Raw genomic sequence first — 27,717 nt, 5'->3', positions numbered from 1 at the left:
GGTGTTAGGCTCACTTCTTCACCTCTCCATGCCTTCCTTGTCATTATCACATCTGCCTGAAGAGTGGGCGAACTGGGACCCTCATGGCACATCCCCCATACACAATATTTTTTACAAATTTACCCTTTGACCACACCCCAGGTTTCTACCTAAAATAGTTTAGTCATTCCATTTGAATCAACCCATCCATCTCCCATCGTTCGTCCCAAAACCTCATGGGAACAAACAAGAAGCAATACTTCATACCCTGGATGTCCGAAGGACTCTAGCATTTTACATTGAAAGGACAGAGTCTTTTAGAAAGTCACCAAAGTTCTCTCTTTCCATCATGGAACGATCTAAGGGAGACACCATATTCCAAAGGCTGTCAAAATGGATCTCTGGCTGCACTGGCTTTTGCTATTACCATCAACAAATACAAACTCCACTGCAGACCCACACACATTCCACCAGAGCTCTCTCTACATTGATAGCCTTCCTCAACAATGTGCCCATTATGGACATCTGCAGAGTAGCAACTTGGGCCTCTGCCCATATATTCACACAGTACTATGTGGTATAGCTAGACGCGACATCAGACGCTATACTGGGACTTGTGGTTTTATCATCTGCCCAGACTGCAACTCCAAAGCCCCTCCATTCCAGAGAGGGGCACTGCTCTACAGTTACCTCACGTGGAGCACCCACATGGACACTCTTTGAAAAAGAGACAGTTACTCACGCTGTGCAGTAACTGAGGTTCTTTGAGATGGTTGTCCCTATGGGTGCTCCACTACCCTCCTTTCTCCCCTCTACTTCAGAATTTTTATGCTAGAAACTGTGGTAGAGAAGTGAGGGTTCATCGCACAGTGTTATGTAACTGCCAGAGGTGGCACGAGATGGAGACCCAACCAGGCGCTGCTACTAAAAAGCTCCTATTACAAGGGCAGGGGCACAGGTTCACCTAAAGTGGAGCACCCACATGGACACCCATCTCAAAGAACCTCAGTTACTACACAGGTTGAATAACTTCCTCTTTGTTTTGCTTAGTGAAAAAGTGTGTGTGTGTGCACGCGCATGCACATATTGTTATTTAAAGATGTGTAGCACACTCAGTGTTAGTACGTTTTTCATCTCTTCTAATACATGTACCTTATCCCTGTTTAGAAGGACCACTTGTAGTAGTGAATAGGTTGTGCAGGGATCCATGAGACATGGCATTCTGCTGAGATTGCCAATAAGGTATCTGTCATGATGATAGTTTTTATGATGTGGTTATCATTTTAGTAGAATTGGCACTTAGACCACCAAGTCGTTACTGATGGTAATGACTCTGGGTCACACTTGACCTGTGCCACATTTAGATAAGGATTATCAGAGGAGCCTGAGAGAGAGAAAGATGCCCAACTGCACTGAATTTGAAAATCTCTCCCTCAAATCACTGATCCAGAAATGAGGCTCCATATACTGTTATAAATCTCTTGAAAGATCCAGTCCCTCCTTTCCCCATTTTCTAAGTAGTTATAACAACAGTAAAGAATTACAATATGTTTTGATGTCCTGCCTTTAAAGATTTCTTTTGAAATAAACAAAGTAGAAATAAATTGCAGTAAAAGCTGCATAAAACATAAATCTAAATTTTATAACTTTGTTTCCCCCCTCATTGTAGTTTTTATCCTCCAGTTGATGAGCCTGCTATTGGCCCTGAAAAATTGGATCTGTCTATGCGTCATGAAAGAAAAATTATCTTCAGAGGCAAAACCTTTCTGTTCCTAAGTGCTAAACAGGTAACTGGTCTCTGGGTTGCAAAGATGTAAAGACAATGTTGATCAAAGTATTTAAAAGATACTTTGAAACAGAAAACGTGTGAAATTAGTTTTGTTTGTAAAAATGCACCAATTAGAATTCAAAGGTAACACCTTGTGTGTTGATAGTATATTGAAACTGCACTCGTTCAGAAGGTATGTAATAGGGAGTGAAACTTTTGTGGGGGCCTGCCACAGATATTCAAGCATCTGTGGAACCTGATCTTTATTTGGAGACATTGTCTTAACCCCCATCAACAGAAATTGGATCTCAGCCCTTCAATCTGTGTCTCTTACTCACTTTCATTTAAAACATTGTCATCTCTCTTCACCTATGGAAACTGTCCTCGAATGTCTGATTCCAATTGGCATGCTCTGAAAGTCCACAATGCTCTGAGTATAGAAAAACAGTTGTGCTCATGCAGTTTTATATCAAGCTTATTGGCTGTGAATTATCCTAAAACTATAGCAACTTTGCCCATATAAACTCCTGGACAGTCTCTGTTTAAAGAAAGGGATCTTTGCTTGCAGAAGCCTGGATAAAAACCTACATTTTGTAACAGTTTTAATTGAATACACACACAGCTGAAATCTGTAAATGAAGAGTAGGGTTAACTATTCCATTTAGGTTGATCACTAAAAATGCCTTCTGTTGGGTGCAAAAAACTAATTTTTTGGTCTTGGATCGCAAAACTGGGTGAGAGGGTTTAAAGTCTATCTTAGTTGCTCCCAGATGTTGCCTACCTGTGCTATTGTATATGTGTGCCTCTTACTTTTTTATGCAAATGAGAAATATAAATGTTCATGGCACTTTACAGACATGAGACCCTGCCTCTTCCCTCAGGATCTTCGAGTCAGAGGCCCAAGTCCTCCAAAGGAATCTGCAAGTGCAGATCATTATCCCATGTGGATTCCCACTGAAATAACTGAATTCTGCACAGGAAAGAAAAGTCTGCATTTTCAGAACTCTTTACAGGATCAGGGCCCAGTTTGAGACAAGGTCTAATGAGAGAAATACTGATGAATACATGATGGCAACTGGCGGGGAGGAATCAGAAAACTTGCAATGGTCTCTTTTGATGTTGTCTTTCTGATGCCAAACATACCTAATGGAGATTTGAATAATCATTTGCACTGGTAGTATAAGCTGGTGTATGTAAGCACATTACTCCTGGGGGAATTCTGCGCTACTCGCAATGCAGAAATTTGCAGAAATTAACATGCATGCAGAATTTCTTTTCCCCCACAGAAATGGGCTGCAGTGTTGCTGGCTGCCATTAGGGGCTGCTGGACGCAGCAGAGCCCAACTCGCACACAGAAAACATGCCGAGGGAAGGGGAGGGAGCTAAAGAGTTCCTGGCAACTGCAGTTCCCAGCATGCCCTAAGGAAGGAGACAGCAGTGTGCAGGAAACTCCATGCAGGCCTGGGACCAAGCATCAGGCTGTTTCTCCGTCTGGATCCCTGGGATGGGAGGGCAACAGCTGGGCTCGGGGTGGAGGTGGGGGGGCGTTTGGGTGTATTGGCTGGAGGGGGCACCGTGGCTGTGCTCTGGGGGGAAGGGGTTGTGGGTGTCTGGGCTCGCGGCTGGGCTCAGAGGGACAGACGGGGAGTGGGGTGGGTGGGATAGAGAAATAGGAACTGTGTTGTCATAGGGGTTCTTTAACTCTCTATTCCTGGGGCAAATGTTGTGTGTGTCTGTTTATTATTACAGACATACTTGCTGACAGCTATTTTGAAATAAATTACCAAAATAATAGAAACTGGAGTGATTATGTAGTGACAAAATTTACAGAATTTTGCAGAATTTTAAAATGTATGCAGAATTTTTAGTTTTTTGATACAGAATATCCCCAGGAGTAGCACATGTGCATTTTACTTAAGAGCTGGCTGAAACTGAGGATTTCCAATTTGTGAGAAATTGCAAACTTTGAAATTTGGTTTTGTTCTCTCACTAACAGAAGATCCAGAAGAAAATTCATTTTGGGAACGCTGTCACGTGGTGTTTCTGAAACATAGTATGTTCCCTAGGATCTGGCAGCTGCTGACTGAAACGTTCTTGACAGTTGCAACACTGCTGTTGGGTACTATTGCTAGCAGTGGTGAAACTGACAGGAGTGTCCATTTCAGTCAGTAGCTGCCAGGTCTCCCAGAGTATGTCTACAGGGGGATAAAAAACTTGCAGCTGGCCTGGGTCATCTGGCTTGGGCTTGGGCTCTGAGGCTAAAAAATTGCTGTGTAGATGTTGGCAGCCTAAACCCAAATGTTTACACATCAGATTTTAGCCCCATGAGCCTGAGTCAGATGACCTGGGCGCCTTCAGCTGTGCCATGGGAATCTTATCCCTGTGTAGACGTACCCTCAGGGTTTGCAGCTTCAGGGAAGACTGGCCATGCCCACTACCTCAGGACTGAGAACCCAGGGCTGTTTGTTTGTCAAACTGACCCATTTTCTCAAGACAATTTGGCTTTGATGAACAGGCATTTTCCAACAAAATTAATCATCAGAAAATTTCCAACTGGGTCTAGATTTCCTCAGATTAATATAGTTCTGATTCTAGAATAGGTTCTGATATTATTCAATATTGTTGTTGTTTCAGTAAAAAGAAAACTAATAGGTCTGACTAAATTTAATCTGTTCATTAAATTGCATTTTCTTTCTTGACTTTTAGCATAAGAAACTGAGTCCAGCTATTATTCTTGGAGGTGGAGAAGCAAAACTGTTGCCAGAGAGAATAAAAGAAACTTCTTTACTGGTAGCTCCTGAAGTTTGTGTCATTGATGCAGGATTAACTAACTCACAGGTCCCAGTGTCTGACTCAGTGAGAAATTGGATTGATTCCATTATCACCGTGTTACAAAGGTGAAATAGATTATTTTACTTTAATAGACATTTCAGAAAATTTTGGCAGTAATACGGATTAGTTCTTGGTGTACGAATTAAAGATGGGATCTTTTTTAGAGAGGGTGCCTATTTATATTGCTTGAGAATCTTACAATAATTTAATGAAATATTGACTAAAACTTTCGGGGGAGGGAAGGATTGTTGTCTTAGATAATTTTGTGTAAGAGCATCCAAATGAACCACAATTAATTGGACTTTGTTGAGTTAAAGTGTCAGTTTACTTTTTTCCTTGACCAACTGGTGCTTTCTACAATACGAAAGGGAAAGTCAAGTCCTTTCTTGGTTCTACCATTTAAAAAAATAAGCTATGAATAAAAGGATTGTGAAAAATAGGAGAGACACTCTGTTGGTTAAATAGACACAAGTGCATTTCTCAACAGATGAATAGGTACTACACCACTACCTCGATATAATGCCACCCAATATAACATGAATTTGGATATAACACAGTAAAGCAGTGCTCCGGGGGGGCGGGGTTGCACACTCCAGTGGATCAAAGCAAGTTCAATTTAACATGGTTTCACCTATAACGAGGTAAGATTTTTTGGCGCCCAAGGACAGCATTATATCGAGGTAGAGGTGTGTAAACGTAGGAGTGCCAGGGCTCGACCCTCTCCGGGGAGGAGGGGAGCCATGCCGGCCCACTCTACTCCGGTTGGCCCGGGAAGTTAGCCTGGCAGTCCTTGCGGTACTTGTCCATCCGAGGGGCTCAGGCCCTGCGGCATGGCTGAGCCGTAACAACCGCGAGGCGCCGGTTCCTACGTCAGGACAGATCGCAACACGGAATCAGAAAGCTCAGGCCTGGGTCAGGGCTGAGCAACGGTAATAGTTTAGGGCCCAACCTTTGGTCAGGGTGGGGCAGCAAAACACTGAGTCAATAGGCTCAGTCCTTGGTGAGGGCTGAGCAACAGTAGCAGTTTTAAGGCCCAGCCCTAGGTCAGGGTGGGCAGCAAACGCTGAGTCAGTAAGCTCGGGCCATGGATCAGGGCCGAGCAACAATAGCAGTTTTAAAGACCCAGCCCTTGGCCAGGGTGGGGCAGCAAACGCTGAATCAGCAATCTCAGGTCTTGGGGCAGGACTGAGCAACAGTACCAGTTTGGAGGCCCAGCCCTTGGGCAGGGCGGGCAGCAAACGCTGAAGCAGTAAGCTCAGTGTTAACAGTTATTGGCCTCCTCAGGCCAGGGAGAGGAGGAGTCTGCCACCCCGGAGTGGGTTGGCAGAAGGGACGCAGGGCCTCCTACTCCACTGCATCCCAGCCCGTGGCCCTAACAGCGGCTGTCACTCCGCTGGTCAGTCAATGGGGTTCCTGGCCGCAACACACTGACATAGGCTCCAGCAATTACTCAGCCTGACTGGGGTCGGCTGCCCCGGGCTGCTTCTGTACTCCCCCTCAGGACCGACCTGGGTCCTAACGTCGGCCTCAGCGGGGTCCAGGAGCATATGCTCATCACAACCGGGGCTGGGTGGTAGGTCCGGGAGCTCCTCGGGTACTCGGGCCACAGTAGCGCCGGAGGCTCCTCCGGGTAGCAGCAGGCGCGGGGAAGCCCTGGCGGCTCCTCCTGGTAGCGAGTGCGGGGAAGCTCCGGCCAGTCTGGGTGGCTCCCCTGGGTCGCTGGAGTCTCCCAGTTTCGAGCTCCCAGAGGGACATCTGTTCTCTCCAGCCGCTGGGGTCTAACTGAGCTCTGAAGGCCGGCTTTTATAGTTCTGGGTCGCCGCCTGACCCTTTGAGGGGCGAGCTCAGAGCTCCGTAGCTCCGCCCACTCTGGCTTGTGCCAGGGCCTGACCCTCTCCGGGGAGGAGGGGAGCCACGCTGGCCCACTACAGTGTACTTTCAAAATAAACTTTTACTGAATACTAATAAGATCCAGGGGCTGTCCTTTGTTTTTATAGAGGATAACACTGGTAAAAAAAAAAAACTTTAACAAACCTAAAATAGGTTAATAGTATTTAGACCCACAGATCACCCAGGTAGGAAAGAAAACCAGAGAACCTGTGTTGTTTCATGGGAGACTGTGTACATGGAAAAGAGGTGTCTCCATAGAAGTCAGATCGTGTCAGAAGAACTTGTTTTTCATATAATTTTTCTACTCTCCTCCTCCCCAGTGAATTAGAGCACACTTTATGGGAAGCACTTTCGTTTGGCTAAGTGTCCAGGTCTGAACTGATTAAGGTCAGGAAGGGAACGGGGCACTGTCAAGATTACTAGGACTAAAAATGGACCTGCAGTGGCCATGGGACATTGAAGTTCTCGCCTGCAAGGCTCATATGTTAACGTTTTTTCCCTTAAGCCTGGTGTTGATGCATGAAGCATTTTGTACCATATGATGGGATTGCTGCCATTTGCTACTCTGTCTTGAATGTGTTTTTGAGAAGCACATGTTTGGATTAAAAAAACAGAGTATTTGGATATAAAAACTGCTGCTGTTTGGTACTTAATTTTCTAAAACTGTTTTTTATTTTTAATAGCAAGAATCTCAGAGCCATTCCAGAAGCAGAAATTGGATTAGCAGTTATCTTCATGTCTATGGAAAGATATTGCAACCCTCAAAACCAGCCTGGCATAGGTAATTTTATAAACCTTGATACTTTGCGGGGGAGGAGAGGTGTGTGTGCGTGTGTGTGTGTGTATATATATAGAGAGAGTGTAGTATTTATTATTTGTATTACCGTAGAACCTAGGAGTCCTAGTCATGGCTGATTATCTTAGTTTAAGCAAAGGAGGCAACATATGTCTTTGTATACAAAAGGGTCAAGTAATAGCTAGTGGCCATTCTCATTTCAGGCCTATATATGTTTTTAAAATAAATGTTCTTTTCTTTTTTCCATATAGTATGTTTTGCTTTAATGTTTTTGTAATTCTTGCACCAAAGATGATCATATTTATAGATGTAAAGCAAAAAGCAGACACTGACTTAAAATCAGATGCATTGTGCAGTGAATATACAGAAACGTATTAAAAGAATGTTTTGAATTCCACACAGGAACAATATATATGTAATCTGCTTATTCCATGCTATCCTGCACGCTTGGAATGAGAACTGTAGTGCAAAGCAGATGAAGGATGAATAATAGAAAGTAAAAAGAATAAAAAGACTAAGAAATGAATGGGTTTATAATGCAGTTCCTTATTTGCACTTAAAGGCATCAATCTTTTTAAAAAACTAAAATAAAAATTCAGACCAGTAATAGTTTAGTTGGCCTGAAAATGTAATGGGGAAAGATCTAGACTTCACAGGTTTGGTTTTCGGTGTTTTGTTCCAAGCATTGGCATAAGAACAGCCATGCTGGGTCAGATCAATGGTCCATCTAACCCAGTATCCTGTCTCTGACAGTCGCCAGTGCCACATGCTTTTGGCAATTGGAGGTTTAGGGACACCCAGAGTGTAAAGCTGCATCTCTGACCATGTTAGCTAATCGCCACTGAGGGACCTATTCTCCATGAATGTACCTAATTATTTTTTGAACCAATGTATACTCTAGTACTACTCTAATGCAATAAGAATCTAAATCTATGCAAACAGATCTTAGGTTTTCCCTGTTTTCCAAACATGGATTTTTTTTGGGAGGGGTGGGGAGCAGGGCATCAAGTTTGGGACGTGGTTTAAGGGATTAAAATAGTATGTGCTTTGTATTATATTAATAACCTAAGCTATATTTACAGGTTTAAATTACAAGCTATTCTATGTAGTTTTTAAATTAAGCAAGAAGTCCTAAAATGATAGGTATTTCTGGGTCACTGGTGTATGGTTTGAGTGCATTCAGGCAACGAGACTGAAGGGTGAGGGTGAAATCCTGTCCCCACTCAAATCAGTGTGATTTTTGTCATTTGCTTCAGTGACACCAAAGATTTCATCCCACGTGCCTAGCACCACATAGTGCATCAGTAACCCCTCCTGATGAGGCTTGTTGATTCTTACATGTGTTGAAAAATGCACAAAAGACAGTTTCAAGAAATAAGCTAATTTTGAAAAAGCAAACAAACAAACCAATATTCCTTGATGATGAAACAGGAAGTTCATGAGGGAAAGTGGGGCACACAGAACTAGCGCAGCCCAATAGAATTTGACAGTTGATGATGATGTTTCTTTAAAAACAACAACCACCTGCCTCTGGACATATGTGCATAAATTATATTAAAAACAATACTAAATAAGTTGACTAGTATTAAAAAAAACCTAATGAGACTTGTCCCACAGTCAATTATATAAGTAGAGAGAGAGAGAGACAGACAGTCTTCATCCCATCAGGCAAAAATGGACTTTATTCCAGACTATGAAGGTCGTCACACTTACAATCTAATAGAGGAAGCAATTCCAGAGTTCAAAGGTCACTAAAAACTGTCTTACCCAGACATTCAGTATCAAGTACTGTCAGTAAGCAGAAGTCAGCTTGTCTTTCACAGCAGTGCAAAGCAAAACAATTAAAGTGTAACCACTCACTAAAGAGACTTGCGCACGATTATAGACAGCTCAGTGTGCAATGGCAGCAAATCCCTATTCTACTTTCCACCTCCCCACCCCCCCAACACACAAAAAGAGGGTATAGAAGAAAAAATACTGAAAATATAATACCACTATATAACATTGAAGCTGTACTCCCACTTTGAGTACTGTGTTCAATTCTGGTTATCTCATCAGAAAAAAGGAACAGCAGAAATGGAAGGGAGCCAGCTGTGGGCAACAGAAATGATTTAGAGACTTGGAAGACAGCACATGTGAAAAGATTATAAAGATTAATTATACCATTAAGCGAAGAGGTGATTAATTGAGGACATGATAGAGTGAAATAACAAATGAGATTCACTATGTAAACTGTGTGCTCCTTATTACTGTCCCATATGAAACAAAGGGACATCTGATCAAAATGAGAAGCAAAAAATTTAAAACTGAATACAGGAAATAATTTCCTAGCTTGCAGCACTTGTTGTCATTAAAGGCAAACAATTAGTAGGATTCAAAAAAGGATTTAATATTTATACGGATAATGTAAACATCCACATTTACATTAGGATAAAAATGCATAAGGGATATAACCATCCTGCTTCATGGTGTAAGTCAATGATTGACCAACGGGAGTCAGGAGTAAACTTCTCCTTTAGCCGGTGTATCCCATCATAGTATTCCTTCTTGCACTTTAGATGCAAGTTAAATAGTCGTAATCCTGAGGAGCCATAAATAACCTGAAAAAATAACTACCACATAATCAGTTTAAATTTTTGTTTTTTGAATGTTGTGTTTTATGATATGTACAGCTGGGTCTTGTACAGCATGGCCCCTACATGGTTCCTCCAGCACTTGCACCAGGAAATTGTCCCCAACACTCTCCAAAAACTTCCTGGATTGTCTGTGCACTGATGTATTGCTCTCCCAACAGATGTCAGGGTGACTGAAGTCCCCCATGAGAAGCAGGGCCTGTGATCTGGAAACTTCTGTTAGTTGTCTGAAGAAAGCCTTATCTACCTCGTCGTCCTGATCTGGTGGACTATAGCAGATGCCCACCACGACATCACTCTTGTTGTTCCCACCTCTAAATTTAATCCAAAGAGACTCAACAGGCTTTTCTCCAGTTTCATACTGGAGCTCTGAGCATTCATACTGCTCTCTTACATACAGTTCAGCTCCTCCATCTTTTCTCTCCCACACTTATCCTTCCTGAACATTTTATACCCATCCATGACAGTGCTCAGTCACGTGAGTTACACCACTAAGTCGCTGTTATTCCTATCATATCATATTTCCTTGACTATGCAGGACTTCCAGTTCTTCCTACTTGTTTCCCAGGCTTCTTGTGTTTGTGTAGAGGCACCTAAGATAACTAGCCAATTGTTCTGCTTTCTCAGTGTATCAGGAGACCTACCCTGTTGCACCCTCCTCCTTGTGTTTCCTCCTGGTATCTCACTTCCCCACTTACCTCTGGGCTTAGGTAACCATCCCCTGATGAACCTAGTTTAAAGCCCTCCTCACTATGTTAGCAAGCCTGCCTGCGAAGATGCTCTTCCCTCTCTTCGTTAGGTGGATCCCATCTCTTCCTAGCACTTCTTCCCGGAACAACATCTCATGGTCAAAGAATCCAAAGCCCTCTCTCCAACACCACCTGCATAACCATGCATTTACTTCCACAATTCAGTGGTCCCTACCTGGGCCTTTTCCTTCAACAGGGAGGATGGATGAGAACATGACTTGTACCTCAAACTCCTTTATCCTTCTTCCCAGAGCCACATAGTCTGTGGTGACCTGCTGAAGGTCATTTTTGGCAGTATCATTGGTGCCCATGAGGAGAAATAGGAAGGAGTAGCGGTCCGAGGGCTTGATCAGTCTCCGCAGACACTCCATCAGATCCTGAATTCTAACTCCAGGCAAGCAGCATGCTGCTTGGAGTTGTATGTTAACTATTGAATCTGTGTGGATTTATAATTAAAATCAGTTAACAGTAATAGTACTGTAATAATGGCTTATAAATACACAGAGCCACAGGAAGAATGCTAACTTTTTAATTGTTCGATATGTTCAACTTGCAGCTAAACAGCCAGTTAGTCCAGGATCAGCTATTCTGCATCCAACCCTTTCTCAGAGTTCGACTGTACATGAGACCATAATGCCTGTTACTACAAGTGATAACAGAGCATATGTAGCTGACACAGAACCAGAAGAACTGATGGACACGTGGTAAAGTACACATTGAAATAGTTTCCTAAGTTGATGACTATAAATAAAGCTATTACCATATCTTAGGAAATTTGACTTTCCAGTTCTAGACTTGCCATAGTCAGTGGGGCTCAGCATTTGATGGGGCACTCCCTAACTTACAAAAGTAAACTGTGGTCGCTATCCACAGGAGTCCAACTTCTGCCTTGAAGTGATAGAGTACAGCAGGAAAGCCAGCTAGGGCATCAGGTTTGACACTAGAAGATGCAATTGGTGATGCAGCAGATCTGATTGGCTCTTTTAATCATATTCAGAATTCTAAAGCAATTTTATATTTATCTAGATCATTTAGTCATAGCAGGTATTAATTTATATAGCTTTCATAAGTGTTCATTGTATACCACAGGTACAGCTGCGTTACTGTGGTGCTCTGTAATGTGTATGCTGTTTCTACAACGATTGCCTGTATGTTTACTTAAGAGTTTTTTCTCCCTTTTGTGTAGTATGGAGATAAGCGGAGAGGAGAGAGAGAAAACTCCCCAAATGGATCAAAGAGACAAAATGTATTCACAGAATATAACTACTGTAAAGGAGACTCCCAGCACTAGTGGCAGTGTAAATACAGGGACGGTATTACCCAGGATGCATAGAACGCTTGGGGTTGACCAAAAGAGTCAACCCCTCTCACCCCCTAAAATTTTAGGAGTTAATAGAAATAGAGAGAGAGCTTCACAGCAAGAGTCTAACTCCATTAAAAATTATTTCCAGACAGCTCCAAAGAAAAGGTATGTTCACGGAAATTTGGAGGGGGGGGGCACTATTTTTCATATTTTTTCAGCTGGTGCTTTCTTTGTTTGAGAAAGTAATTTGTTTTAGTTCCAGGGGCATACATTTTATTCCCAATGTAGATTTTACTACCTGACTACAAAATTGAATTCCTCTATTCATTTTTTAGTTTAAACTGGCCATTTCTAGGTATCTGTTTCCCCAAACAGAAAAGTGTGTGCTAAGACTGCTGAGATTCAAATCCCAACACAATCATGAAAAAATGCAGAAAATCGTCAGTTGAGGCACATAAATAAAAATTGCCTTAACTCGTATTATGCAATGTTCATGCAGGTGGTTCATCTCTGTAACAAACTCCCATGGACACCCGACATATAGCTAAGCACAGTGCACACAACCAAGTACTCTAAACATGTAAGCAACATTACAAAATCAAAAATCATCACTTGTGGATTTTTGGATTCATATTCAGTCGTGCGTTGTTTGCTTACTGAGTTTATCATGTTGAAAAATTCTTTCTTTCTTTCTGGCTAAGGGAAAGGATTGAAGAGGGAGAAACATCTGTACCGAAACTGGCAAAGATGGAGGAAAAGTCATCTCATCTTTCCTGTCAGACCCAACCCACAACTTCCTTGATGTGGAAAAGTAAAGTGGAACAGACTCAAAAGGAACAATATACCTTGGACCTGAAAACAAACCTTTTGCCTGTAGATACAAGCCTAAAGCTTGCAATAGAAACTAGCAAATCAGAGAAAGATGAAAGTGTTACTAAAAATGTTTCCAGTGAAAAACCTGCATCAAAGAAGAGAAAAGAGTTAGATGATTTAGTTGAGGATGCGGCTACACTAGAGCTTGTGTTTGAGAGCAAAGAGCTGGATTGGGAAGTTGACATGGGGGATCGCGATGAGCATGGAACCAATATGCAGAAAAAAAGACGTTTGGAAACCAAGGGGGAAAGGATTGAAGAAGAAAATGTAATTCAAGAAGAAGCCAATAGGATATTGGTAAGTAATGTTCTTTATTAATCACTCATTATGGACCTGATCCTGCAAGTTACAGCGTCATTGGAGGAGCCTGTGCAGCAGCATCTTGCACAATTAGACTCTTAGCACAAAGACAAATGCAGCTTAAGAACAGATACCAGCTTTGAGCAGTTTGAATGCAATATATTAGCTCTCATGCCATTATAAATGAGCAGTAGGTATAGTCTGGGGATTTTATGTAAACATAGTGATGAATGAGTTAAAATAATGACTTCTGGAGACCAAGGACGTCTATATCCTGTAGCGTTTTTAGAGTTTATTTCCCCAGATGGAGGCACTTTGTAACTTTAAACCGGCATCAGTTATTTACGCTTCATACTTTCTTTCTCAAGCTGTCAGTTTGCTCTTGTTAAAGAAATACAGCCTTTGTAAGCAGAACAGCCAAACCTTTTCCTGTCCTGAAGAGAAGTTTTTTTAGTACAGTGTGCAGTTATTATTATTAATTGTTATGCTTCTGAATTCCCAGGAGAAACTGTGTCAAGCTCCTTTCCAGTCAGAGAGTTTCTGTACCTGTGTGTTGGATGTCAGCAAGATGATATATTGTGAGATCATTATGCATCCTTAGCATTCTCACCTAATAGCTAAACCCCATATGTGAAACAGAGACACTAAGCTGCATAGACAGATGTCTGATCTGATATGGGGTTAATTTCTTTACTATTTTTCTTATCTTCAGATTGCAGAAAGAAACCAGAGTTTTAAATGTTCTTATTTCATGTTTATATAGCACTATAAATTTACACAAAACTTGTAGAAATGTAAAACTGTTCTTACTTGGGTGACCAGATAGCAAGTGTGAAAAATTGTGACACTTTTTTTTCCTCCGGGGGGGAGGAGAAGGAAATATAGTTGCATATACAAGACAGCCCCTAATATTAGGAATCTGGTCACCCTAGTTCTTACCCCAAAGAATGTATAATCAAAGTTAGACAATGTGAGTGGTGACAGCAGGCAGACTGAGGAATAAGGATTATAACAAATAAGAACTCATGTGATTGATTTTGTGGTTATAAGCTTGTGATTACTGACTCTTAAATTTGGGAATGAAGTAAAGTCTTAGAGGAAGAATAGAAGGCACTGGATGTTTGGTCTAATTAAAAATAAGTTATCTGGAAGAGAACAAGAGAAGATGCTTGGGAGAAGGCTATTATTAAAAGCATAGGGGACAAGTGTGTGTATGTGGAAGTGTTAAGGGAACAAGGATTAGGTTTAATTGACATAGCGATAAAAACACCACAAGTTGCTGAAGCTTAATCTATGCTGGTAGGAAAATGACCTAGTGTAGACATGGCCTAAGTGCTGTTTTAATAATGGAATTTTTTCTTAGCATCAAATAATTCTCTACGTTATACAGTAAAGAATCCCCCCACTTCACCTATATTGTGGAAGGTCAGCACCGAAAATTACTTGTTTGTTGAAATTAAGGAAGCTGATGACATTCACCTGGAAGAGAGCACTTCTAAAGATTCTTTAGGCATAGTAACTACAGAATTTATTATAAGGTTAATTTTTCATGTGGTAGACAATTTCTTGCCTCATAACTGTGGCCTGGGATCCTTTTTTGTTTGTATCCTTTTTCAGAGGTCAGATAAGTGTTTTTGGACACTTTCTGGAATCTGAGGGTGCAAAGTCTGATTTGTACTGAGATTCTGGTCATGTGGCTGAGGTAAAAGTGTAGACAAGGCTTTAGTTTTCTGGTGTGAAAGAATGTGTTTGGTATTGAGCCAAAAATGACGGGACTTTTTATAAAAGGCAAAATTTTAATCTAATCTGACCACTTGGGCCACTGCAAGTACACACTTTAGGAAACGTTGTGTTGATACTAGCACCTTTCCTACCTGATTTTTTTCATAACAAACACCATTTGTGACATCAACACACCTTTATAGCAGAAATAGAAAAGCTTTAGAGGAAGTTATTAGATACTGAGCAAAATTGTGATGTGTAGCATTATGCTTTCCCTTCCTTAACTACAGGCTGTGAGGAGACTAGCCTTGATCCTAATCACGATTGCTCCCAAATTGACACTTACATTTAGTTATTTCCTGACTGTGAACTCTGGGATATAATTTAAAATAGAAAACTAATACTTTGATTCATACCTGAAAACTTAGTGATTTTCATAATCCTTACTGGTAGGATTTTAGGAATTATGAATTCTTAACGAAAAACACTTTGTTTTCTTATACTAAAAAAAAGTAATCCGAACAAACCAGGGGCAGTGGTTTTATTAGAACAATTCATTGTTAAAGTATATGTCCAGGGTGTATTCGTTTTTTTTGTAAATATACAATCATAATTTACATTTACAATGATTGCTCTTTAAAATTGTTTGGTCAAACAGCAAGAAAATGAACTTGGTGCTGTTCCAACTACAAAGAAGAAAATTGAGATTAAGCAAGAATCATCAGTTTTGGTAAGAAACTAGTCAAATGCAAGGAATACCTAGCATTAGTTAATACTCAGAAATGTGAAGGAAATGTACCACAGTTTTTTGCTTTTAAAACTAAATTCATATGTGTGCAGGGGACATAGGAGGGTTTGATGAATGAGGGCTTATTTAAACATAAAAGTTGTACTGCTTTAACTATATCAGTATATAGTCAAAGATGTACAGGTACACCACCAACTTCTCTTATGTGGATGCATTGGATCTTATGTGGATGCGGTTACATTGGTATAAAAGTGCTTATCCCATGTAGATTATTACCATAGAGGAAAGGAAATAAATCACACCCTTAAGCAAAATATTATTATTAACCATGTTTATTATGATAGTCATATGCCAAGAATAGGCCCTCCTTGTGCTATGTACAAATAGTAGTAGAGTTCCTGTCCCAAAGAGTTTATAATCTGAATAGGCCAGACAGACACAGGGTGGGTGAAAGGGTGTAACACACAAGCAAAGTAAAAATATGATGGCAGCAAATGTCATATTGATTCCATTATTTTGAGGGGCTGGAAGATCAGCTAATTAGGGGGGAAATGAAGGAAAATGGAGCACTGAAAGAAAGGAGGTGTGTGAAGGACAGGGCAGTGGAGAAGAAGTTAAGACAGTAGGTGTGGAGTGAAGATGACATGAAGAGATCCTGAGGGGGAGAGGGTTGAACCAAACACCCAATCAGCACAGGGCAGAGAAAGTCCAGTCAGAACCGTAGGAAGTTGTCTCAGTGTCCAAAGGTCCCTGATTTGGCTGCTTCTGCAGCTGCTCCTATGGGCTGGAGTCTCTGGGTACATCTACTCTTCAGCTGGAGATGTAATTTCCAGCTCGGGTAAATGTACACATGATAGCTGTGATCAAGCTGGTTTGCTAAAAATAGCAGCGTAGGCATGGTGGTGCAGGCAGTGTCACGAGCTGGGGGCTGGAATACAGTCCCATCTGAGACGCCAGGTACGTACTCAGTTAACTAGTCCAGTGGTGTGCAAACTTTTCCAGTCACGCCCACCCCCTTACCATTAAAGGAATCTGTTCGTTGTTTCCAAACACACATGCGCACACACACCCCACACATATACACGCTACTGCACAGCCAAGGCCACCTCTGCACCAGGCTTATTCTACCTTTCAGCCAGTCTTTCACTGCTAGGGCAGAGCCAATACCTTCTCCTCTGCCCCTCCCACCTCTGGTTTTCAGGGTGGGGGAAGCCGCATGTGATGGTCTCTGGGGGCGGAGCCAGAGCTGAGCACAGAGCCTGCTGGGGGTGGAACTTGGCACGGCACACTGATCCACAGGCTAGAAGGCCCGTTGAGGTGAGTCAGGGTGGAGGTGGCGCTCTCTCCCCACCTCCCCTGTGGGGGCTGGCTCAGGCCCTACTGCTCGGAGCTGGCACAAGCTGTCTTGCATCGCCAGTTGCCCCGGAATGTTCCTCTGGGTGTGCCCCACAGTTTGCATCCCACTGGACCTAGCTCATGATGTCCACACAGCAGTGTAATCACTGCCATTTTTAGCATGCTAGCTTGATCAAAGTTAGTGCTTTATACATCTGTCTGAGCTGGGAACTGCATCTCCAGCTGCAGTGTAGATCCAAGCCCAAATCTGGTTCCTCCCTGCAGTTTTTCCCCCAAAGCCACATGGCAAGGGGAGGAACCACCTGGGTCCGAGTTTCCCCAGAGTGGGGGTAACACTTAAGGTTAGCCTTAGTTTACTAGAAATCTAGTTTTAAATTTTAAGCCTTATCTAGACTGTTATGTTCTGAGCTAATATCTGCCTTCCATTTCTAACCCGTCAAGTGTACATTCTCTGATCTCTTGAAAATAGGCTCTTAGTTTACTGAACAACTTGAAGTTCTCCTTTCCCCTTTTTCCTCTCACAAGAACACTGACAGACTTCAAGATGTCTCCAGCAATCTGCCCAGCAGACTCTTGTTGACTGAATTTAGATCACTGGTTGTTAGCCATCCAAGGCCAAATAGTCTTGTTGCTGCACAAATCAATTATAAGCAACTGAACAACTTCAAGAAATTCAAAAAGGTGAGTGCATATTTTAAACTGCCACAAGATGGCACTGTTTGAAATAACCATGTAGGTGCTGCTAATACAATAGACATGTTATTAGATGAAAGGCATTCTTAGAGGCATTGTGGTAAAGAGCAAAATACTGTGGCTGTTTTTGTATTAATTTATCAGACAGATATCAGAGAAGGTTACCTCCCACCCAGAGGCAACCTATGGGGGGGCATGCGGAGTCACGTGCCCCCCAGATTTGCTCCTTGCCTTGTACTGAGCATGCTCACATGGACTGAGCATGCCCTCACCCGCCTCCACCTCCCCCCATCAGCAGGCACAGATCATCTCTGCTCCCACCAGATGATTACCTAGAGACCTGTGTTCTTTTTGGAGGCTTGTGCAGTTCTTACTCAAGCTGACTCATTAAATGATGCTGTGATCTTGAACAGTATTATAACTTCAGGTTGTATCTCCTCTTAGGTTTACTGTGTCCCTTTCAAATAACCTATTGAGAACATATATTGGCTTGAAGTTTTACATTTTGACTACAAAAATTTGGATTTCTAAACATAACTACTAAAATGCATGTCTTATAAAACTAAGATCAATTGGGTTCTGAGAGTGACTTTTACAAAACTTTGTATTCATTGTAGGAATATAGCTTCAGCCCAAAATTTAAAGAGAGAGTGCAGTATAATCTAAGATATGCAATACACTACATTTAAGTAAAAAATTTAAATGCCTTTAAATGGACATAGTCATCTTGAAAATCACATTTGTATGAAAATATTGTACCTACCGTAGTTCCAAATAGCATTTTAAAATTGTTTAATAGAACATGCAATATCCTTGAATGTATCATCCTTTCCATTCTGTATTACAAGCTCTTCTCTACATCAGACTGGATTAGAAACTTAAAATACAGTTTCTGTTGTTTTCAAATGCATTTTAAATATATTCGTTTATTAATTTAACAAATTAAAAATATAACTAGTCACAGGTCTTTCTTTTGAGGGAGAGTTTGCAGGTGGTGTGCTATTTAAGTAGAACTATTCATTACATAGATACTGTTAGACAAATTGGATGAAAGGTATTCTGCCACTGTGAATTTACTAGAGGTGACTACTCTTGTTTTGCACAGTTGTCAGCCTGCACTATAACAGCAAACATTTCTTGTCCAACAGGTACCTTATCCTGGAGCAGGACAACTTCCACACATTATTGGAGGATCAGATCTGATAGGTCACCATGCCAAAAAGAATTCACATTTGGAAGAATGGTTAAGGCAGGAAATGGAGGTAAGGAATTCTTTCCAAGCAACAAAACGACTGTGGTCCTTCTCAAGAACAGGGCAGCTCTGTACTAAAAGTTGAGCCTATGTGCTGAACAAATCTGCCACTTAACACATCCAAAAAGATGTTAGGGATGGAACCTAAATAAACAAAAGGGGTTCAGTGATAAGGCTGACACTCTACTGATTCTTTTGGATAAATCTGATATGTAATATTAATAAAAATTTTAATAAAATGCTTAAATCTTTCATAATGTCGGTACAGAGGAGACTGCTGTAAAGCAAAAGGCACTGATCTAGGAGAAAGTGATTTTAATGACTGAGTAAAATAAACAGTTTATTGAAGCTTAGCCTTGCATGAATTCTGAGTGCAGCAGTGAAAGTTTTTACATTAACAAGCTCAGCAACCTCAGTGTTCAAGGCACTCAGTGCAGCACAGCTGATGGTCTGCTCACAGACTAGAATGCAGTTGATATTCAGATGAAAAATATCTATGAGATGTACATGTTGTAATCAGGAGACTGAATATTGTGTTTTTCACTAGAGAACATATTTCCATTTGTACGTAATTTATATCTTGCTGTAGCAGTTCTCAACTTTTTCATTTTGTGTGATGCTTCTTTAAAAAAGCTCCTCTCTCGGGCCACATTCCATCCCAATCTCCCACTCTAGGTTCCATATCTTTCCTGTGGTATCAGTATTATTTGGTTAATTGGAAAGGTAATAAGACAGTATTAAGGAGAAAATGCAATAGGTGGCACTTCTTGAGTTTTTTTACTCCATCCCCACTTCTGTATTTGCTGTTTATTTCCTCTCACTGATTTTAACAGTTGATTTCAGTGCTAGATTTTACCTTGCAGTAAAGCACTGCATAATGTCTCCCAGCCACGTTGAAATTTGTCATCTTCTGTGCTTGTTATCCTAATTTGGCATCCACCACAAATTTACTCATTGTTGAATTTATATGAGGCACACCTATGAAGGACACAAGCAGCAGTGTGATTCTGACTCCTTTTTCCCTCTCACCCTCCAGCTCAGGTAGCTAAAAAAAGCCTTTGGAAGCCCTAAAATTAATCATAACCCGGATTCCAATTAACAAAGTATCCCCTCTTGAAAACAGGCATAGATGCTTTACTCCCATGACAGAAGCAACTCCTGTTAGAAGAGGTCAGCAGACCACAGTTTGAGAGTATGCTGTTACCCAGTTTTTTTTAAGTAGTTTAGAATGTAGTTTGCATGAAAAGGTAGCGTGCAGGATGTTGGCCTAACCTTGAGAGGTTGTCATGGTACAATTCCCCACTCTGAACCTTAGCATCCAAAAAGATGGGGTACCAGCATGAATTCCTCTAAGGTAATTACCAGCTTAGAACCTGTAGCGCTGCCACCAACCAGGAATTCCAGTGCCTGGTACACTCTGGTCCCCCCAAAACCTTGCCCGGGGACCCCCAAGACCCAGACCCTCTGGATCTTAACACAAGGAAAGTAAACCCTTTCCCCCACCGTTGCCTCTCCCAGGCTTCCCCTCCCTGGGTTACCCTGGAAGATTACTGTGATTCAAACTCCTTGAATCACAAAACAGAGAGGAAAATTCACCTTCCTCCCTCCTTCTCTCTCCCCCTCCCAGACTCTCCCTGAGACAGAAAGTAATCCTAACACAGAGAGAAAATTAACCTTTCTCTCCCCCTTCCCTCCTTTCTCCCCACCAATTCCCTGGTGGATCCAGACCCAGTCCCCTGGGGTCTCACCAGAATAAAAAAACAATCAGGTTCTTAAACAAGAAAAGCTTTTAATTAAAGAGAGAAAAACAGTAAAAATTATCTTTGTAAATTTAAGATGGATTAGGTACAGGGTTTTTCAGCTATAGACACTGGGAATACCCTCCCAGCCTAAGTATACAAGTACAAATTAAAATCCTTTCAGCAAAATACAAATTTGAACTCCTTCCAGCCAAATACACATTTGCAAATAAAGAAAACAAACATAAGCCTAACTCACCTTATCTACCTAGTACTCACTATTCTGAACTTATAAGCGCCTGTATCGGAGAGATTGGAGAGAAACCTGGTTGCATGTCTGGTCTCTGTGAGCCCCCAGAGTGAACAACAACCAAAAACTAACAGGACACACAGAAACTTCCCTCCCTCAAGATTTGAAAGTATCCTGTCTCCTGATTGGTCCTCTGGTCAGGTGACAGCCAGGCTTACTGAACTTGTTAACCCTGTATAGTCAAAGAGATATAAAGTACTTCTGTGCCATTAACTTTTCTTATCTGTTTATGACAGAAGTGCTAAAGCTCTGCGGCTTGTATTGTCTTCAGTTGTGGACGTTCAGCATTTCTCCAGCTCAGCTCTTAAAAGTATTATAGCAAAACAAGGGATCAAACTCAGAGGACAGTTTAAAATGATGAAATTTGCAGCTCCTTTTGTCCCTTCCCTTTTTGCCACCAAAGTATACGTTACACTTAGAGAGCATAGATTTTAACTTAGACTCACAACATACCACTTATACACCCCTATAACTCATCACCTATATTAGACTAGACTTAATTACTCAAATTCAAAGTTGGTGCAGTGCAGACTCAGTTGCTGAAAGATGATAGCACTGAATGAAAAAACTCTGTAGCAGGAAGCTTTAGATAGCTGTAAACTAAAGTAGGTCATCCATTACTTTAACTTACATCTCCTTGGCAGAAGTTACGGTAACTTACAGCTATTTGACACTGTGTAAAGGAGCCTTCACACCACCGCTGAACTAGTTTCAGAGTTTAAAACTAATTGTGACAATACTCAAAATTTTGACCAACTAATAGATTTCCGCTTGTTGCAGTTTTAGTCTGACATTCCTGCTTTTGAAAATTCCGTCATGACACGTAATGTAAAGCCATGAATATTTTTCCGTCCCCTTCAGTTTTGTCTGACGCAGGACAGCTACACTGTGCAGTTGGCTCAGGTAATTGGCACCTGGGTCTGAGCATTTGAGTTAGCCTAGCCTGAGTATGAGCATTCCCACAACAAAGCTGTCCCTCTGTTACTGTGTCCTCATTGTTACTGCCCTTATCCATGAATGTCTGGGGGCATAGCCTATGGTTTTTTTGTGCAGAAACGCTAATATTCTTTCCCAGTAAATTGTGTGAGAACTTCTCGGTCCTTTGGAAAAAATTGTGGGAAAGGGTTTTGTAGGACTTTCAGCACTCGAGTGATCTTGCCTGCATGTTTGCTGCAAAGTAGGCAAGTTCTAGCCTGAGCTAAACCACAGTTCTGGCTTTAATCCGTACCCCTACCCGTGCAAGCAAGCATAAATTCAAAGTCCAAATAAGCACATGCTTGAGGGTTTTGGGTGTGGATGAGAGTGGTTTGGGCAAAAACATGTAAGAGCATAGGCTAAGACTAACTACAGTGAAGACATTCCCACAAGTGTCTGATTTGTTTTTCAGATTAGTTTCTGTAACTGTGGCCTACTTTAAAAATTGAAAACCATAATCTGACATTCCTGTAAAACGCATTGTATGTGAGGTATTCACAGCAAGATGTCTCAGTACAGGACTGTTGTGTTAGTATGAACAATAGTGAAGAGATTTACTTTATTTTGTCAGGAACAGAATCGGCATGCAAGAGAGGAATCACTCGCTGATGATCTCTTTAGGTAAGGGATTTTTTGGTTAGTGCTTTTAAAAGGTCTGATATGTTATACATCACCTCACTTATTTTCTGGATAAATTTCGGTTTTCTAATTAAACCGTGATGGCTAAAGCTCCATTGGCTGCCTCCTTTCTTGATACCACATATGAGTAGAACGTGGCATCCTCTTCTGCTCTTTCCTAACTTTCTTTATACCTTAAACTTCATCAGTTCCTGGGCCATACATTACTCCTTCTAATGTAACATTCAAAACTACTAGTCTTACTGGTAATTAGAGCCTTTTCAGGTAGAATTGTTGCTGCTTCATCTCCGTCCTATAAACTTCACTTTAGCCCCCAATTCCAGGAACCTGGGCATTAAGTTTGAATCAAGAATCACTTTCCTACTTGTGAGGATGCAGCTTTCCTTCCTGCTAGCAGAGTTTGCCAGTGCCTGTCTCCCTGTTGGTTGGAAGGTTTTGCTGTGGCTGAACCAGAGATTCCCCTTTCCAGCATAAACAAAACTAGTCCAAAATAAAAACAGATTGCTTGGGTTATAGTGCTGTAATCAGTCTGGGGGGACCCTCTTCACTTTTCACAGAGGGGCTCATACCTTTTCACACAGGGATCCTAAATGGGCCTTTCCCCCATTCATTTCCAGGCTTCTGCCCCGGTTGCTGCTTTGGCCCTTTCTCCATGAAAAGATCAGTACTGCGCTTTCCTTGTTTCATTTTTGGTAGAGAGACTCAGCAGGTGTTGCCATCTTCCTGATCTCTCTCTCCAGAATAAAGCAAGCCTTTTTATATTCAGCATGCTGTTAGAAGCCTACTGTTCCCCTGGTTCTGTGGCTTCTGATTGGACTACAAGTCACAGAATGCCTCTGTTTGGGCAGGACCCATGTCACAGGAGTGAGGTGATGTCTCTTATCCTGGCTCAATACATTGTTATGCTCCTGTATCTTGTATGTCTGAAATCTACCCTGTGTAAAGCACCTTCTCTTCCATAAACCCTCTTTACCAGTTTTTTGCTGATATCCTCATTTTACTTCTCCTCCTCCTCCCCTGTCTGCCCTCTTTAGAGAGGACAGTAGATTCTTCTTCAACACTATTCCTTGGCCAGTTCATTCTCGGCCTCTCTACAGCCTCTTTTCCTAGGCATGAGTCCTAACCCAATCTCTAATAATAAACAAAAATGGGAGCCCACCGCTAGGCAGTCTGCTTCTGTTTATTCAGTTCTTCTCTTTAAAAGTCACTGTGTTGTTCAGCACTGTTCCAACATATGCACATTGTATGATATGTATTGTAAACTATATAGTTTACTTGTATGTGTATGTATAGATTGTAACCTGGAATGAAGTATTTTGTGATTATTGCTAGAGCTCTTTTTTTTTCTTTTTTCAGTAATCACAAGAGTGACTCTCAGTTCACACACATTCACCTGGTTAAATCCTTATTTGCAACTTCACCAACAATATGATTGTTTAGAAAGAATTAATTTTTCATTGCTCATTAAACCTGCTATTGTTGGAACTTTTAACTAGGGGAGGAAGAACCCAGGAAAATTCCAGCTCTGATTTTTTAATTTTACAGTTGACAAAATTATGCAAAAATCCCAATTTGCAGAATCCAAACTCCTCTGTAAAAAAGGACAGAAATGCCTAGGCAATAAAATATGATATGAGTAGGGCCCTAACAAATTCACAGCCATGCAAGACGCATCACGGATTGTGAAATCTGGTGTTCTGTGTGCTTTTACCCTATACTATACCGATTTCATGGGTGAAACCAGTGTTCCTCAAATTGGAGGTCCTGACCCAAAAGAGAGTTGCAGGAGGAGTCACAAGATTATTTTAGGGGGGTTGTGATATTGCTACCCTTATTTCTGCACTGCCTTCAGAGCTGGACGGCCGGGGAGCAGGGGGCTGTTGGACAGACACCCAGCTCTGAAGGCAGTGCCTCACCAGGAGCAGCGCAGAAGTAAGGGTGGCAATACATCATATTGCGTTTTTTAGGTCAGAGAGTGGTGTCCTGTCAGCTTTACTACTCCGGCCCCTGTGAGCAGCGTTAGCTATTTCAGCGGGAGCAGCTCTTCCATCAACATAGCATTGTCCACACTGGTGCTTATGTCAGTGTAACTTATGTTGTTGTTCACCCCCTTGAGCGACGTGAATTATGCCAACATTAGCTGTAGTGTAGACATAGCCCCATATGAAATTTCTTTTCCCTGCTAGGGTGTAGCCACAGTGTCTCTTCTCCCCACTTGTTAGTCTGATAGCTTTGTTTATCTGATACGTAAATAAATTCTCATTGTCTTTCAGAGTACTTTGGAATTAACTGAAACCACATTCCTTCCTTGAGGGTGGGGGAACTCCTGTTTGACTGGAAATATGAAAAAAAACCCTGACATTTGAGAATTCTATTGAGAGATCATGTGTGAGGCTTAATTTTACTTAGAAATCGTGACTCTCACTATCAGTTTATGAGAGTTGGCATGTCTGACTAGGTGGGTGAAGCCAAACAATAGTTATGCTCTCAACAACTCTCACAGGAAAATGACAAAAGACAAAAACACCCTGTCACCTCTGAGAGAATGATCACTTAGCAAAAAGCGTTCAATCTCTGACCTATCAGTTCTCATCCTCAAAGGAAACCTGCATGTTTTCAAAAGACGAGCCTGGGAACTTAAATTCATAACTTCACTAGACGCTAAAATCATGGACTGAACAGAAAGAGTGGAATTTGTGGCATATTACAACACTCTGTAGCCCACAAACTGCCTGCCCAGCTGCTCCACACCAAACTGGAGGGGTAACAAGCCACTTCACCTTAAATCATAGGCACTGACTTACTCAGATGCTGGGGGATGCTTGACCCGTGCTCTCCCCCAGGCCCTATCCCTTCCCCCACCCTTGCCCTGCCTCTTCCTGCCTCACTCCTCCCCCTCCCACCCAGTGCGTCCTGCATACTGCAGAACAGCTGATCGAGGCAGGTGGGAGGTGCTGGGAGGGAAGAGGAGGCACTGATCTGCAGGGCTGCTGGTGGGTACTTGAGCACCAGCTATTATTTTTCCCATGGGTGCCTCAGCCCTGGAGCACTCATGGAGTCAGCGCTTATGCCTTGAATGGTCCCTTGAAATGTGTGTTAACTACATATGCTAAATTATCTGTTACGCCTTGTATTTAGCTGTTACACTGAGCATGTTTCCCAGACCTGAAGAGCTTTATGTATCTCGAAAGCTTGTCTTTCACCAAGAAGTTGGTCCACTAAAAGATACTAGGTCACCTACTTTGTCTCTCTAATATCCTGGGACCAACACAGCTCAACACTACTGCAGACTGCGTTCTAGCCAGACAGACAAGTGGAGAAATGCCATCAAGTTGAGTGCAGGGCTTTGTCTACACTGGCAACTGAATGACAAAACTTTTGTCTTTCAGATGTGTTAAAAAACACACACACCCCAAAAGACAAACGTTTTGTCGATGACAAGTGCTGGTGTGAACAGCTCTTTGGCGGCAGGAGAGGCGATAAAGAGCAGCTACACTGCGCGCCTTAGCTGTAACTACACAGTCCTGTCGCTAAAAGCTGCGTAGTGCTGAAATAGCCAAACATCCTGCTCCACTCAGCCAAAAAGTATATGTTGTATCTTTAGTTTCCCTATTGGAGAGAACTAGCAGTAGCTCTGGGACTTGAATTGCATCAATTATGTCTAATTTAAACAAAATGTGATTTCTTAAAAAACCTGTATGCTGTTACAGAACACACTTGTTAATTCACCAGCTGAACTAGTGGTTTGAAGTATAAAATATTATAGCATAGTCAGACGTGTAAAGAGCCTTTTCAAATTCTGAGTGTTACCAGTGTGCAGCCTGTGATAGTTAGTCACAGTTCATTTCTTTTTCCCAGAAAAGGATAAATGAGTTGCCTAGGAACAGCAGTGACCTGTAATACATTTCTAGTTCAGTGGTGATGTAAATTGGCTCACAAGTTGAGACATTTTCCTGTCTCAGAGAAAAGAAAGCTTAGTAAATGGAATTAGATTTAAGGGAAGTAAAACTGCCTGATCATTTGGTTGTGGCTGTAACCTATTCTTCTGTGAAAACAAAGCAGGTTAGAAGCAAAGAAGGGTTTTTTGTTTGTGTTTTGGGCTGGGGGTGGGAGGCAGGCCTGGAGAGAAAAAAGGACAAGGTTTGAATTTAAAGTATAAACACATTCCTGGGCCCTAGTTAATCATTTTGTACCCTATCAAAAAAGTTCATTAAAAGATCAAGTAGTAGGCAGGAGCTGGAGAAGAATCAAGTGTGGGAGGAGAAGTGGAAGGGATTGGTAAATGCTTCTCTGAACTGAGCTGTAGCATATGACATGGTCGCTTTTGGTAACTTCATTGTTATTGAGAGGAAGTCCTTTCAATATTAGCCAATGAAAATTCTTGCAGCAAGAAATAGCAGCTTTCATGGTGAAATATGTCTACAGATTTTCATTTGATTGCAATATTAAAGCATCTAAAAATCTTAGAAGGTAGTAAGTTACCTTTAACCAAAACCACTCACAAATTCTAGAAATGTCACACAGTTCAGGTGTACTCTTTTTATTTTACTGGCAATAAAAAACACAGTGCTGCAAGAGGCTGAACACCCTTAACATTTATTGACTTAAGTGGGAGTAGTGTGTGCTCCTGACCCCATCTAAAAAGGAAATGTCAACTTTCAACTGTTTAAATCAAACATTTAGCTTTGAATATTTGAAATAAATAGTTGGTATCTGTTTACTTAACATTTTTTCCCTCTTACTGCAGATATGATCCTAATGTGAAAAGGAGAAGATAAATTCTCTTGAATTTACAATGAACCTACAGCAAAATCATCTTGACATCTTGGTTGCTGGTTCCAGTGAACAATATATATGGGAGGTTTAAATTCTCTTGTAACAATTGTTTTAAGTCCTGCTTTTATTAAAGGAAAACAAAATCAGTTTTACGTTGTTTTGGAATGTACAGAGTCCACATTTCTGATTTTGAGTCTTTAAACTCCTTTGCTTCAAAGCAGTGCTATAGTACAACATTCTGGATAGTTAAGGCTTCACTTCAAGCTTTCTTCTGTCTGTCTGAGATACACTTCTGCTATTACTCTGTTGTTCTGGAAAAAGACCAGTTAATTTGTTTAGCTCTTTGTGTAACAGTAATAATTTGCTGTACAATAGGGCTCAAAG

General features: G+C 41.5%; 1 protein-coding gene across 2 annotated transcripts in view; it reads left to right on the top strand.

The window, feature by feature from the left end:
* NBN (nibrin) overlaps nt 1–27,490 on the top strand; it is a 64,743-nt gene extending 37,253 nt beyond the window's left edge. The window contains exons 6-16 of one of the 2 annotated variants that reach the window (XM_032795319.2): nt 1,649–1,766; nt 4,454–4,644; nt 7,153–7,250; nt 11,204–11,351; nt 11,834–12,115; nt 12,652–13,120; nt 15,504–15,575; nt 17,475–17,630; nt 18,791–18,904; nt 22,490–22,539; nt 27,305–27,490. In XM_032795319.2, coding sequence (XP_032651210.1) covers nt 1,649–1,766; nt 4,454–4,644; nt 7,153–7,250; nt 11,204–11,351; nt 11,834–12,115; nt 12,652–13,120; nt 15,504–15,575; nt 17,475–17,630; nt 18,791–18,904; nt 22,490–22,539; nt 27,305–27,335 — 1,729 coding nt within the window. In that variant the 3' untranslated portion in view covers nt 27,336–27,490. The remainder of the gene's footprint in view (nt 1–1,648; nt 1,767–4,453; nt 4,645–7,152; nt 7,251–11,203; nt 11,352–11,833; nt 12,116–12,651; nt 13,121–15,503; nt 15,576–17,474; nt 17,631–18,790; nt 18,905–22,489; nt 22,540–27,304) is intronic. The other variant, XM_032795321.2, reaches the window with a different exon arrangement.
* The last annotated feature ends 227 nt before the right edge of the window (nt 27,491–27,717 follow it).

The sequence above is a fragment of the Chelonoidis abingdonii genome, chromosome 2 (assembly GCF_003597395.2).
Source record: "Chelonoidis abingdonii isolate Lonesome George chromosome 2, CheloAbing_2.0, whole genome shotgun sequence".
NCBI classification, from domain to species: domain Eukaryota; kingdom Metazoa; phylum Chordata; order Testudines; family Testudinidae; genus Chelonoidis; species Chelonoidis abingdonii.
The sequence above is the reverse complement of the archived record's forward strand: the minus strand, read 5'-3'. Positions and strand labels throughout refer to the sequence as shown.